This window comes from Microtus ochrogaster (genome assembly GCF_000317375.1).
Source record: "Microtus ochrogaster isolate Prairie Vole_2 chromosome 14 unlocalized genomic scaffold, MicOch1.0 chr14_random_2, whole genome shotgun sequence".
NCBI classification, from domain to species: Eukaryota; Metazoa; Chordata; class Mammalia; order Rodentia; family Cricetidae; genus Microtus; species Microtus ochrogaster.
In genome coordinates this window covers 8,584,505-8,598,877 of record NW_004949097.1, presented here as the reverse complement: position 1 = coordinate 8,598,877, position 14,373 = coordinate 8,584,505, and the positions used below count along the sequence as shown (strand labels likewise).

Sequence of the window (14,373 nt, the reverse complement as noted above, 5' to 3'; positions counted from 1 at the left end):
TCTTCTTCTTCTTCTTCTTCTTCTTCTTCTTCTTCTTCTTCTTCTTCTTCTTCTTCTTCTTCTTCTTCTTCTTCTTCTTCTTCTTCTTCTTTCTGAGATAGGGTCTTGTTATGAAGCCCGGGCTTGTACAGTGTTATTGTGTAGCTCAGGCTGGTCTCAACCTCTTGGTGATCCTCCTGCTTCAGCCTTCCAAGTGTTGCTATTTCGCTCTTAATTACTCACAGGAGGAGCATCCTGCCCTCTGCTTTCCTCTTTACTCTCCCTCATTTCTTTCTGTAAACAAAAAAAAAAATCCCTACAGCCTTTGGAGACATTGCCTCAAAGTTTGTGTTTTTTGGAATTAGAATTGGTATTCTAACTACTCTGACTGGTTTCTCTTTTATCTCCACAGTCTGACACTAATGATGATTGGTTTAAGCCCTTTGCCTCATCAGGCGCCTTCAGTCAGGGCATTTTGTAAAGTTTTTGTACTCTTTCCTTGTTGATGATGTCCTCTTCCTCCTTCTCTTCTGCAGCTGCTATTTGAGCACTAACATCTTAGATTTCATTCACATCTTTCTGTCTTTCTAATTTCATGTCTTTGAATCTCTTGGGAACTTCCCGAGAGATTTAGTTTTGTCATCCAAGCTCTTGAATGGGCTTGTCACATGTCTTATCATATCTCTAAATTTTTATTGTCAAGGACACTTCTTTACCTTGAATATCTCTTTTGAGGGAACATCTTGTTATTTTCTCAGGAATTCAGTGTCTTTTCCCTTGTGACTTTTTTTTTATCTGCCTCCTATGTCTCTGGCTCTTTACATGTAGCTTTTCTTTGTCTTTTACTTACTGTAATAGTGCTGTAATAGAGTGCCCCGCACAGATGGTTCTTGGTTATTTTTTCGCATTTAAGAAAGGACAACAACAGAAAGCTAACTAGAAATTCTGTATTCAAGTATAGAATTGGTTAATGGGAGACTTTTGTGTTTTTCAGTAGGATGAATCCACAGGTGATTGATCTGGGTGGTGATGAGTAGAACTAGGTGGTATTTGAGCTGAACTCACTGAATTTGAGCTGTCTCAGAAATGTATGCAATTTGTAATCCCAGGCAGGAATTCTCTACACTTACTAAAGAGGTAGAAAGTTGGATACCAGTCAGAAAGCAATGGGAGCATCATCTTCGGTGTACAGGGTTTTAAAATAGTACATTCCCCCCTTTTGTCCTTTGTGTCCTCAGTTTTCCAGTTCGGATCCTCTCCTACATGTAAGTACTTCCACTTGGAGAGATTGAGGACGAGTCTGAAGACCTAGATATGCCATATTTCTTTGTGTGCCCAGCTGGGTCCTGAGTTAGGAATCTCTTCATGCAGCTTTCAGTGGAGACCAGAACATGTCCTGTTGCTTCCTGAAGCATGTGGTCACATTTCCCTTGCCTTCTGTTCCAGTAGCCATTCTTAATTCACATCCCAGTCTCAAGATTTTATTGAGCTTAAGTAGCACACTTTTAATTTCTCATTTATGTTTTCATTATTTTTCATTATTTTGTGTTTTATATGTTATGGTGGGGAAGTGTGTGTGCTTTTATGTGAGGTCAGGAAACAACTCTCAGGATTAGGATATCTCTGCCTACCCTGAGGGATGCAATCTAGGTTGTCAGGTTTGTAAAATAAGCATCTGTACCCTAGGTTGCACCTGGTATCTTACAAGCCTTTTATTTTTACTTTTTGAAACAGATTCTCATGTCTCTAAGTGTGGCTTCAAACTCATTTTGCACTTAAGGATAATCATGAACTTCTCCTCTTGCCTCTGTTTCCTGAGTGCTAGGATTATAGGCACGGTCTACTGTTTCTGGTTTTATTTTGTGCTCAGGATCAAACCCAGGATTGATGCATTCCAGGCACCGATGTAACAACTGAGCAACATCCCCATATCTAGATTTATTTATCTTTGAGAAAATGAGATTTCCTTTTTTATTTTGAAACTATTCTCTGCCATTTTATTGTCAGTTGAGGAATAAATGGACCTTGAGTAAACAACTGACCTTTAAGTAGATAATGAACTAAATAAAGGATATTTTATCTTCTCAGTTGTTTTTTAAGGGAATTAAAGTTTAGTAGATGGAATTAAAAAATTATTTCTTTACCTTTTATTCCATTCAAATCAATGTCAAGAAATATTCAACTATTACTGTGTTTTCCACCTTCTCTCAAAGGTGAGTATTCTTTGAAACTGACCTGTCCTCATGGAATCATGAATAGAAAGATATATGGCTTTGTCTACACTTCACTGGCCAACTCTGTGGGTACATTCAGGCAGTTGTTCTAAGGGAAAGTGATTCTGATTCCTGTGCTATAGTATGCAGCATAGAAATTAGCATTTTGGCATGTATAGTTTTCTATTCATGCAGAATTCAGCAGCCCATGGTTCCCTATGGTTGTCTCTTTTAAAAAAAAAAAAACACTTAGAAATAAATCCAGCAAACCTACAATGGAGAGCCTTAGATGGACACATTCTCCTCTACTGATGCACTCCACCATGTTTTTCTAGGACAAGCTGATCCTTGGTGATTTTAGCAAGTTAAATAACCAAAGTTTATTAGCACTTTTGGTCCATGACACTGCACTGTCAGGTGATGGATTCTGTCATGTCTTATTATGACATGGAAACTTTTTCTTCTGTTGGAGATAATGAACACATTGGAAGATGATTGTTTGTATTCTCAGAAAAGAAGGGGGAGACCACAGCTGAGCGAACACAGAGCAGCTGTCTTGAGTTGTTGTGTTGTTTTGTGTCTCTCTAAAGCTTTTTTCTTCTCAATTTTACTTTAGCGAGTCTCTTTCTCTTTCTTGCTTTTGTTCTTTATCTCTCCCCACTGATTTCTAGGAAACAGCCATTTAGAAATCACAGAGGGGGCTGGAGAGACCGCTAAGAGCACTGGCTGCTCTTCCAGAGGTCAATCCTCAGGAATCACTGGGTGGCTCACATCCATTTATGATAGGATCTGATGCCCTCTTCTGGCAAGCAGGTATACATGCAGAGCACTCACACAGTAAAATATAAATAAGTCAAGTTCTTTTTCTGATATTGATTACTTACTTCTCTTCATTCAGGTGGTTGCTTGTAGTAGGAGACTGCTTGCTTGTTCCTGGTTGCCCAGACCAGAAATAATCACTCAGAAACTATATCAGTTAAACCGCTGCTTGGCCTATTAGCTCCAGCCTCTTATTGGTTAGCTATTACATCTTAATCCAACCCATTTCTATTAGTCTGTGTATCGCCACGTGGCTCTGGCTTACTGACAAGATTCTGTCTGGCGTCTGTCTCTGGCATGGCTACATGGTGTCTCCTGACTCCATCTTCTTTCTCCCAGCAATTAGTTTAGTTTTCCCCACTTAGTTCTGTTCTGCCCTGCTATAGGCACAAAGCATTTTTTTTTAAATTAATCAGTGGTAATCACAGCATACGGAGGGGAATCCCACATTAGTTGTTTTAAGTCTTTCTTTCTTTCTTTCTTTCTTTCTTTCTTTCTTTCTTTCTTTCTTTCTTTCTTCTTTCTTTCTTTCTTTTTTCTTTCTTTCTTTTTTCTTTTTTTCCTTTTTATTGAGACAAGAAACCAGGCTGGTTACTAACTAACTGAATAGATGAGTCTAGAGCTTCCGAGTCTCCTCTCAAGTGCTAGGATAACAGGCACAGCTCACCATAATCAGTTTATTCAGGTATACAGTTTAAACCTAGAGTTACCTGTCCACCCTAGTGGTACAGATCTCTTTCTTTCTTTCTTTCTTTCTTTCTTTCTTTCTTTCTTTCTTTCTTTCTTTCTTTCTTTCTTTCTTTCTTCCTTCCTTCCTTCCTTCCTTCCTTCCTTCCTTCCTTCCTTTCTCTCTTTATTTCTGTTTGCATGTGTGTATGTGTATTTTTGTATGCACGCGTGTTGCCTCTGTGTATCTATGTGTCTCTCTGTGTGTGTACATGTGTTTACATATACATGGTGGGTGTGGGTGTTCACATATAGAGATCAGAGGATCACTTCATGGAGTCACTCCTCTCCCTCCACCTTTATGTGAGTTCCAAGACTGAGCTCATGTCATCAAGCTGTACATCAAGTTCTTTACCTGCTGAGTTGTCTCTCTGGCCCTGCAATGGGATTTACGATGGTCAGAATAACTGCTGTGGAAGCATGTCTCTGCAGGCTCTGGATGCTGTGTTTTCAGGGAAGCATGAGTCAGTGATCTGCAGATACTATAATTGCCTTCAAGTCCTCATGGTGAATGTTTCCTGTGTCCACACAGATATGAATATGAAACAACGATTTCATCTTCAAGCAACTTGTCCTCAAACAGCTTCTTGTGTTCAGGAAACAGAAGTCAGACCTTAATGCCAACTCATGATCCAGCAGGTGGACTGGTGCTTCCTATTGATTTCTGCTCAGGGACAGGGTCACAGAACACATTTTAATGAAGGCCTTTGAATGTGACACTGGATTTAGTAGGCACCTAAGACAAGTGAACAAACCATATTTCTCTCTTCAGGGAAGGGAGTTGTCTATAATAACATAGAACACTCTGCCTCCTGAGTTTGAATATACTTATTAAGACTCCTCTGCTTTTTAAAGTGGTATTTAGACACAAGATTTGATCTCTATGATGGGTCTAGTTTGATTTTCTGTTGTTGTAATAAAACATGGACTAAAAGGTGTTTGTCTACCTTACAAACTGTAGCCCACCGTGATTGAAGCAAAGGCAGGAACCTGGAGAGAGAGAGAAAGAAAGAGAGAGAGCAAAGCAGGGAGCCCCAATGAGTCTTGTATACTGGCTTGCTCAGATATGTCTCTTATACAGCCTAGGCCAATCTTCCCACGCCTGGTACTGCCCACAGTACTGTTTGCCATATTTCATCAATTATCAAAGAAGGAAATGTCTCATAAACATTTCCACAGGCCAGTCTGATAAAGGCAGTTCTCCAACTGAGATTCCTTCTTCTCAGGTATGTCTAGATTTGTGTAATATTGACAAAATCAAGCCATCACAGTGATGCAAATAGGAAATGTAGCCAGAGAGAAGCTTCCTCCAGTCATTGCTGTGCGTCAGATAAGCCATGGGAAAGCAGGTGTCTATGTCACAGCTCAGAATTCTTGGGTTAACTGGGAGTTTGTCTTTCAGTCTCCTTTTCCCTCTTTAACACAGACATTACATTTCAACCACGCAGTGGTTCCCTTACTTTCTATGGGCTCATGCACTGTGGTCCTGGCTTCTGCCCTTCATATACTGTATTAGTAACTTTCCCATCACTGTGATCAAAATATCAGACATCTCAAAGAAGGAAAGGTTTGTTTTCACTCATTGTTTTACGCTTCAGCCCATGATCACTTTGCCCCATGTTTATGGACATGAGTGTTGGCTGATGCTCTTCTTCATTTCCTGGTGTAAGGGGGAAACAGAAAACAAAATGCAGGAAATGGTGGGGTATAGTCTTTGTGGACATGTCACCCCAATGAACAGCTTTCTCTAATTAGGGTCACCTCTTACCTTTCATTACTTCGCAATAGGGCCAGTCTCATGACTCCATCAGCAGATTAGTCCATTGATGGTTATGTCAGAGCCATAGTGACCTGTCTTTGTATATGCCTCAGAGACAGAGTCAGATGTTGTGTAAAAGTACTCACTGTATGTCCTTGTTGCTTTTCTTTGTTTTTGATGGAGCACCATGACCAAGGGAACTTATACAAGGAAGAATTTATTGATGATTATGGTTATAGCGCACTGGTTCTCACCCCTACTAATGCTGGGACTCTTTAGTACTATTCCTCGTGTTGTTATGGACCCCAGCTATAAATTATTTTTATTGCTACTTCATAACTGTAATTTTTCAAATGTTTTAAATTATAGCGTTTATCTGTGTTTTTAGATGGTTTTAGGTGACTTCTATAAAAGGGTCATTGTATTCTCAAAGGAGTCATGACCCACAGGTTGAGAATCACTGTTTTAGTAAGATGAGAATCAATCATGACAGGGAGAATGACAGCAGGAGCAAGAAATTAGAAGCTCGCATCTCAACTATAAGCACAAGGCAGAGAATGCAAACTGGGATAGAGGGTGAGGCTTTAATCTCTTGAAACTCATCTTCAGTAACATTTTTCCTCCATCTTCCCCAAATACCACCACCAACTGGAGACTAAGTGTTTCATACCACAGCCTTTTGGGGACATTTCAGTTCAGAGTACCACACCATTCTTACAGAGAGCCTGATTGGTTCCCAGCACTAACATCAGTTTTATACAATCCCTGTCAATTCAATTCTGGAGAATTGGGTGGTCTCTTCTAGCCCTCTTGGATACCTACACACAGAAGGTGCACATATGATCATAAACGTCTGTACACACATTTACATAAACCTTTAAAAATTGTTTTTAAAGTCACATATGCCAAAGGACCCAACACATCTTCTCAACATTCAGTCTGGGACTGTGTCAGCACGATCACCTCAGGCCAGAAATTCTCCATTTTAAGCTAGATCCATGCCACAGAATTTTCAGCAGTCTCCAATGTTTAGATTGTCACTGTTCTCAGAGAGTCTGTAGAAAAAAATAAGAGAGTCAAAGAGTAGCCATCTCTAAAGCTCTGAGCCACAGAAACCTAAGCAAATACCATGAAGCAGTGACCTCCATGCTAGCCTGTTCTCACTTCCTGAACTGACCTTTGGAAATCCACCCCTTGTGCTCCTTGCATATTGGTAGATAAGTTAAAAATCTCCTCATGTACAGAGCACCAGGAAAGTACTTGAGTCTTCCAGTGTCTGATGCTTTCACTTCTGCCTTAGAAAAGTGTCGAGAGTCTCCTTGTGATCTGTAGACAGAATCATCATGCTTATCAAAGATCAGAATCTGAATACATAGAAATGAAAACTGATTTTACTTTAATCAGACATAAGTAAGAGTTAGACCTCATGACCCTGTTGTGTTTAGGACATTTATGGGTCAGCCCCTGACCTGTGTGCAGCTCAGAGTACATTGTCCTTCACTTCTCTGAAAACACAATGCCAAGCTTCTCTAGGGAGTGGAAGTTCATTTAGCTTAGAACAAACTTGGAAGGTGTGTGCAAACCTTCAAAGATTTCTCCTTCTGCTTTTCAAGTCCAGTTGGCCTAGTTTGAGTTATTCTACTGATTATCTGCTACTCGATTGATTGAAGTATTTGATTGATAGCAAAAGATCAAAAAAGCTCTCAAAATATGATTAATACTCAGTTAAAATATTTAGTTTCTACAATGTAATTCAACTTCCATCAGTCTTCTCCGTGTTGTGACAGTACAGCAACAATTGTCAGAGACATATACACATGCATGCTTTGTTTTCCTTCCTCAAAGCTGTGGAGAAATGAGGCAGTACACACATGAACTTACTGGGTCCATTGATTTGTGGAAAACTGAGTCCCTCATGTGAAGGAAAGTCCCAATTCTTTCTCTTTTCCTATTTCTTTAGTGTAAATTCCCACAACCAACGTGTTGTTACTAAACACGGAATTGGGAAGAGGTAGAGTCATCTTTCCACCCAAGTGGGAAATGTTTCCAGCATAGCACTTATACTCTATTGCTAAGTATTCTTCCAAAGTAGTAGGGGTGACTTACAGATTCAGACAGCATAGTAAGTAAGGCAAGTCACTGACTGGTCACCTGGGCTTGTCACCTGAGAAAGGCCTACAGAAATTTTTGAATTGTCAATAACACTTGACTGTCAAAATATTCCCTAATTTTATCTTTTTTTTCATGCAGAGTGTGTGAAGGAAATTAAATCATTAATGTGGATATATGTAGTAGTGGGAAATATTATCCGTGGAATTGGTGAAACTCCCATCATGCCCTTGGGTATTTCTTACATTGAAGATTTTGCCAAATCTGAAAACTCCCCTTTATACATTGGTAAGTGTCTTAGTTAGGATTTCTATTGCTGTGATGGGGTACCAAGAACATGACAACTCTTTTAAAAGAAAAACATTTTCAGAGGTTTAGTCCATCATCATCATGTTGGTGTGCGGGCAGACACGGTGCTGGAAAAGGAGCTGATATATGTTGATATCATGTTGATATGCAGGGAAGTAGACTATCCTGCTGGGCATCTTAAGTGTATATGAGACCTCAAAGCTCACCTCCACAGTGACACACTTCATCTAACAAGACCATACCTACTCCAACAAGGCCACACTTTCTAATAGTGCTACTCCCTTTGGGAGCCATTTTCTTTTAAACTGCCACAGTAAGTTTGAAAATTCACCGTTCTGAGAGGGTAGAGATCAATTATTGATCTGAATGCTTTGTGGTTTCCAGAACCGTGAGCAGAGTTCATAAGATTGTTCAATGGGAGAATTAAATGATAGCTCTAGACAAACTACTTCATCAAGTTACTTCTCACTATTGGAGATCCATCTGATTCTGCGGACCCGATACTCCTGTGATGCTGCTGCACTACCTTTAAACCACTAGAGATTCACCAATATTTCCTGGAAAGTCTTCCATAAATGCAATCTTTTTGATCTATTCCTTTGCTCTTAGGTTCTCATTATTTCATCTATAAGTTATGATGACTTCAATATTGGCCATTTTGTGTCTCTAGTATTTTAAAATATAGTTTTGCATTTGTAACTCTCTCTCTCTGATACATGATTAATAAAAACTCAGAGACTAAAATTGGGTTTCAGTTTGAAGACTCCAAAAGCAAAGCAGTCAGTCACTGGCTTTCATCTCGACCTCAGTCCAAATTGGTGTTCCTGCCTCCAGGAATCTCAGAATGAGACCGAGACTGAGAGCGAGCTCCTCCCATTTTATAATCCTCTCTAAGGCTGGGATTAAAGGTGTGGACCACTGGAATTAAAGGCATACACTGCCCAGTTTCTACGGCCAACTAGGACTACTGGGATTAACGGTGTATGTTACCACTGCCTAATCTGTAAAACTGACCAGTGTACTGTTTTCCTCTCAGATCTTCAAGCAAGATTTATTTATTAAAATACAATTGATTAAAATGCCACTATTATCATATTCTCTCTCTCTCTCTCTCTCTCTCTCTCTCTCTCTCTCTCTCTCTCTCTCTCTTTCCCCGTATGTATGCATGTCAATTTGCATTACATTATGGTGATCAGAAGACAGCTTTTAGTAGTTGGCCTGGGGACTGAACTGGAATCTTTGGGCCAGGTTTAATGCACAAGGGCCTTTGCCTTCTGTAAACAGAGACTGTGGTTTTGTTTCCTGGCCACCCAGACCTGAATAGTCATACAAAACTAGATTAATTACAATACTGATTGGTTAATGGCTCAGGCATATTTCTAGCTAGCTCTTACATCTTAAATTAACCCATTTCTATTAGTCTATGGAAAGCCACATGGCTGTGGCATTACCTCATTTTTTGTATGTCTTGTTTACTTGATGGCTGGCTGATGTTTGCTTGACTCTGCCTACTCTCTCTATATATCTCTGCTTGGATTTTTCACCTGGCTTTGCTCTGCTAAGCCACTGGCAAATCTGAAAAGCTTTACTCATAAAAACAACACATATACTGAAGGACATCCCACATCAGCCATCTACCTGGCTTTGTAGTGTTTTACTCTTGTTGTATTCTCATAAACAGTCTTTCAGTTTAAGCTTCACCAAACATGGCTTTAATCATGTCTTCTCAGCCACGTTCAGCAACTTATAACTGCTCAGCATAGATAGGCTTCTTAATAGTTCTGACAAATATCCAAGTTCATTTTCTTGATATTACTACTTGAAATTATCATAGAAGCCCTACACATCCTCCTAAGTAATATCCCCAACATGCTGCCCAGCTGTGGAATGTCCCACACTCTGAATGATGACAGGATGTTAAAAATGGAGAATGGTTCTTTTTCTGCGTTGGGACTCCCCGAAAGACCTTCAGGTTCCAAGCTGCCCATGGAGGTCATGATGATGTCTATGGTCCATTTTGCCACCTGTGGCCATGTTGATGTCTATGGTCCCTCCTGCCACCAAGGGCTACGATGTTTTCTATATTTTTCCTGTAGCCAGGGTCCCTATGGATGCCTGTGGCCTGTATTACCACTAAAGGCCATGTGGATATCTATGGGCCCTGTTGCTGCAGGAGGCTGCATGATGGTGTCTGTGATCCATGTTGCTGCCCAAGGCCATGTGATGTCCATTGTCTGTGCTTCTGCTATTAGCCATGTTGATGTTTATGGTCTGGGTTACCTACTGAAGTCATGTTGGTGTCCTTGGCTCATGTTACCTCTGGTCATGTTGCTGTCTGTGGCCTGTGCCGCTACTGAGGGCCATGATGGTGTCTGTGTTCCATGCTTCTTCTGAGAGCTAAGTTGTTTATGATTGTGATCTGTGCTACCACCGGAAACTATATGGAAGTTGATGATCCATTGTTGTGTGAACTCTAATTGGTCTTAATAGTAATAAAAAAAAAAACCCGAGTCAGATACTAAGGGGTGAAAGCTGAAATATCAGAGAAGCAGAACAGCCAGGCACTATGTCTAGGAAATCCTCAAACAAAATGGGGTGTCCTGTTTCTACAAGTTCTCATACTAAATGCCTTGAGCTCCTATCTCCTCCTGCTTTGTATGCTTTATATTCATCTCTCTGCTCAGCCATATCCCTCTGTCTCTAGTCCCTAGTGCTGGGATTAAAGACATGTGACTCCCAAGCACTGGGATTAAAGGTGTGAGCCACAACCACTTGACTCTTTCTATTATAGACCGGATCAATCTTGTATAACCCAAAGTAGCCTTGAATTCACAGAGATCCATCTGCTTCTGCCTCCCAAGTGCTGTGATTAAAGGTGTGGGCCACCACTGCCAGACTTCTATGGCTAACTAATGTGGCTAATTCTCCTCTGATCTTCAGGCAAGCTTTATTTGTTAAAGCACAAACAAAACATCACCACAATCTATGCTGCCACAGACTATACAGGGTAAGAAAGCTTCTTTTGCATTGGTGTTGATGGCTGCAGACTTGAGAATGAGAGACATAGAAGACTTCTGCGACAATCTCTTTTCCCTGGAACCGCCCCGCCCCCCTAAAGAAGAGCAACAGTCTAAAGAGGAAGCCATTGAAGAGGACTCTTAAAATCTGTGATAGGGATCCTGAAGTGTAGTTCTTCAGTCACTGGATTCTGGCAGGAATAGGGCTGATGGTTGTACTCCGGATAACTTGAAGACCCAAATCCATGCCCTGCCTTGGTAGGGTCCCATTAGAATTCAGTGGTGCCCTTTGTGAAACAAGTCTGTCACACATGAGTTTCTGGGAAACATTCTATATTGAAACAATGGGAGCTTCTTTCCTAATATTATAGAAACCAGTACATGTACATGCATCACAAATATGTGCATTTAACAACTATGTAAGTATAAGATATAGACCAAGATTAATTTTTATATGGTTAATATAAAAGTATTTGAGGTAGTGGGAGAATGTAGCTCACATGTAGAACACTTACTTAGACTATTGGATTTGCTATCCAAGTGTGTAAAGGAAGGAAAAGAAATCCAATATTAGAAACAATTCAATATTAAGGCTTTTTTTTGTGTAAGCAAATTTAAGTGTGGTCATGTAACTTCCTGTCTTTGTTTACTTCCAGGGATTTTAGAAACAGGAATGATCATCGGTCCTTTGATTGGACTTATGTTGGGATCCTTCTGTGCAAAACTTTATGTAGACACTGGGTCTGTAAATATAGGTAACACAATACATTTTATTTATACAGTCTATTCGCTAGAATGCAAAAGAATGTTCCAGATTGCTACACACTGCCTCCTTTGATCTTCAGTTAGGGAAATTATCACTACTTGCAGACCTAAGAGAAGTGTGGTAAGGATAAAATATCATCTTCTGAACAAAAGTCCACCATTCTCCCACCACACTGCAGCCATATATTTGGTCTCAGATTTACTTACATAGGTTTTTCTCAATGAAGCAGTCACTGTGGTTAACAGAACAGATCTTCCTGTTATGTGACAAGCACCAGTTTGTAAAGTTTTACATGACAGACAGAAGTACTCATTTACTGCTGGAAAATATACACCTACACTGCTAAATAAAAATTAGCTAATATTTTAAAGCACTCACAAACCATAAAGGAACTGGATACAGTGTGATGTTTTATTATCTTTTTGTGCATTGTATGATTGCATGTATGTATGCACTGTGTGTGGGTGCCTGCTGAGGGCAGAAGAGGGTTTCACATTTCCTGAAATAAGAGCTACAAGGAGTAGTGAGACTCCATGTGGGTGGTAGGAATAGAACTCAGGACCTCTGCAAGAGCAGCAATAACTCTTAGCCACTGAACTGTTTCTTTAGTCCAACTTCTTCACCCACTGTGATGTTTTGAGATATAAATATATCAAGTTAATGCTGGTATCTTAAATATGCTTCACATATTTTTCTATCTTTTTTAAATAAAGTTTTAGTTATTATGCCATGCAGCAATTCAGAACTTTTTCTTCTTAATTGCAACTTCACCCAATTGATCAACCTCAGACACTATTTCTAGAGGTCTAAATTCATCCAGGGGGTAGCAGATTCTTGTAATCCAAGCATTTAGGAAGCAGAGGCAGATAATGACAAGCTCAAGGCCCAAATAAGAGAAATAACTAAGGTGTGATGGGTTTACAAATGATATAAAATTTGTGTTTAGATGGATTATGATTTTTAATAATTTTCTACAGTTTACCCAGGAAGGAATGATGCAAGCTAACAAAATATCTGTATTTCTCCACAGATGACCTGACCATAACTCCCACTGATACGCGCTGGGTCGGTGCTTGGTGGGTCGGCTTTTTGATCTGTGCAGGAGTGAATATCCTGACCAGCATCCCCTTTTTCTTTTTTCCCAAAACACTCCCAAAGGAAGGATTAGAGGATAATGCAGATGTGACTAAAAGCGACAAAGAAGAGAAACACCAAGAAAAAGCCAAGGAGGAAAAACGTGGAATCACTAAAGGCAAACAGGAAAAACTTAACCCCTGTATTTGGTTTAGATGGGTCTGCAGGGAGTGGAGCATGTGTCTGCTGTGCTGAGTTAGGATCGTTTGTCACTAAGGGTCCCTACTCAGATGCCTTAAACTTCTTCCCAAGTTATCACTTGGAAACAACTCACATAATTTGTAAACAGCATATCTTAGATTAGACTTTATGGAAAATTCATCAATCTGGACACTCAATTGAGTAAATACAATTTTCCCTTCTGTTTTGAAAAGCTCATTTTACACAAAATATTAGTTCCAGTTAAAAGACATGAATAACCAGAAATTCAGCCTAAACATAATGTGAGAGAAATATCTGTGCTATGGTAACAGTGTAGTTTGATAAGAAAAATGACAGTTTAGCTGTGAGCATCTTTGAAGTTAAGGCTGGAGGAGAAATCCTGAGAGGTGGCATAATCTTCTGTATTTGAAGGTGTGTGATAGATTACCTGAGAATTGTTCCCTAAGGAGCAGACTGCTGTAAAACAAGCAGGAATGTTATTAACTTCTGGTGCAGAGCAGTGGTGCTTCTGTGAGAAGCTGAGTGGTCAAGACTGCCCATACTTGAACCTTGGCACTAATTTCCCAGCTGTGTGTGTAGTATTCTCAAGAGAGCTGGGTTAGTGTAGGAGGTTAATTACATTATATTCTTGGGTTTCTGGGCTGTTCTGGTGCAGACTACTGTGGGGAGCACTTTTATTGTCGATATTGCTATTTCCTTCGTTACTCATAACATTTATGATGTTATGATGGGCAATAAACAACTGCACATTTACTTTAAGCTCTATGGACCACAGTTGAAGAGCCAGTCACTGGCATCCAGTTCAGAGCCTTGAACATTCTCAGAATTGTGATCATATTAATGATTCTCCTGAGAGCGCTAGTACTGATTTTTGTGCCACTGTGTGGTCTGCCAGATCAACATAACAATTTTAATTTAAGTTTTTATCTTCAGTATTTTCTGACCACAGTTTTCCCTTCCTTCCTTCCTCCAGTGCCCCTTTTCCCAAAAGATGTTTCCCTTCAGAAAAAAATCGGCCTCCCTGGAATAGCCACTAAACATGGCATAACAAGATACAATGAGACTAGGCACAAATCTGCACATCAAGGCTACCCGAAACAACCTAGGAGGAAACAATTCATGAGAACAGACAAAAGAGTCATAGATACATGCACTCTTACTGTTAGGAGTCACACAAAAAGACCAAGTGAACAGCCATAATATATATGCAGATGATTTAGTGTAGATCCATGCATGCTCTGTGATTGCTGCTTCCATTGCTGTGAGCTCCTATGAGCCCTACTTAAACTGAAATCTGTGGGCTGTGCTTTCCTGGTGTCCTTGGCCATTTTGTCTCTCTCTCTCTCTCTCTCTCTCTTTTTTTTTTTTTTTTGGTTTCTC

The 14,373-nt window shown here is 40.0% G+C and overlaps 1 protein-coding gene across 2 annotated transcripts in view; it reads left to right on the top strand.

Moving 5' to 3' along the window:
- Window positions 1-14,373, top strand: part of LOC101994812 (solute carrier organic anion transporter family member 1A5) — a 95,127-nt gene that overhangs the window by 52,454 nt on the left and 28,300 nt on the right. For both annotated transcript variants that reach the window (XM_013352811.2, XM_005364565.2), the window contains exons 6-9: window positions 4,270-4,376; window positions 7,747-7,893; window positions 11,588-11,686; window positions 12,728-12,949. In XM_013352811.2, the coding sequence (XP_013208265.1) occupies window positions 4,270-4,376; window positions 7,747-7,893; window positions 11,588-11,686; window positions 12,728-12,949 (575 nt within the window). The remainder of the gene's footprint in view (window positions 1-4,269; window positions 4,377-7,746; window positions 7,894-11,587; window positions 11,687-12,727; window positions 12,950-14,373) is intronic.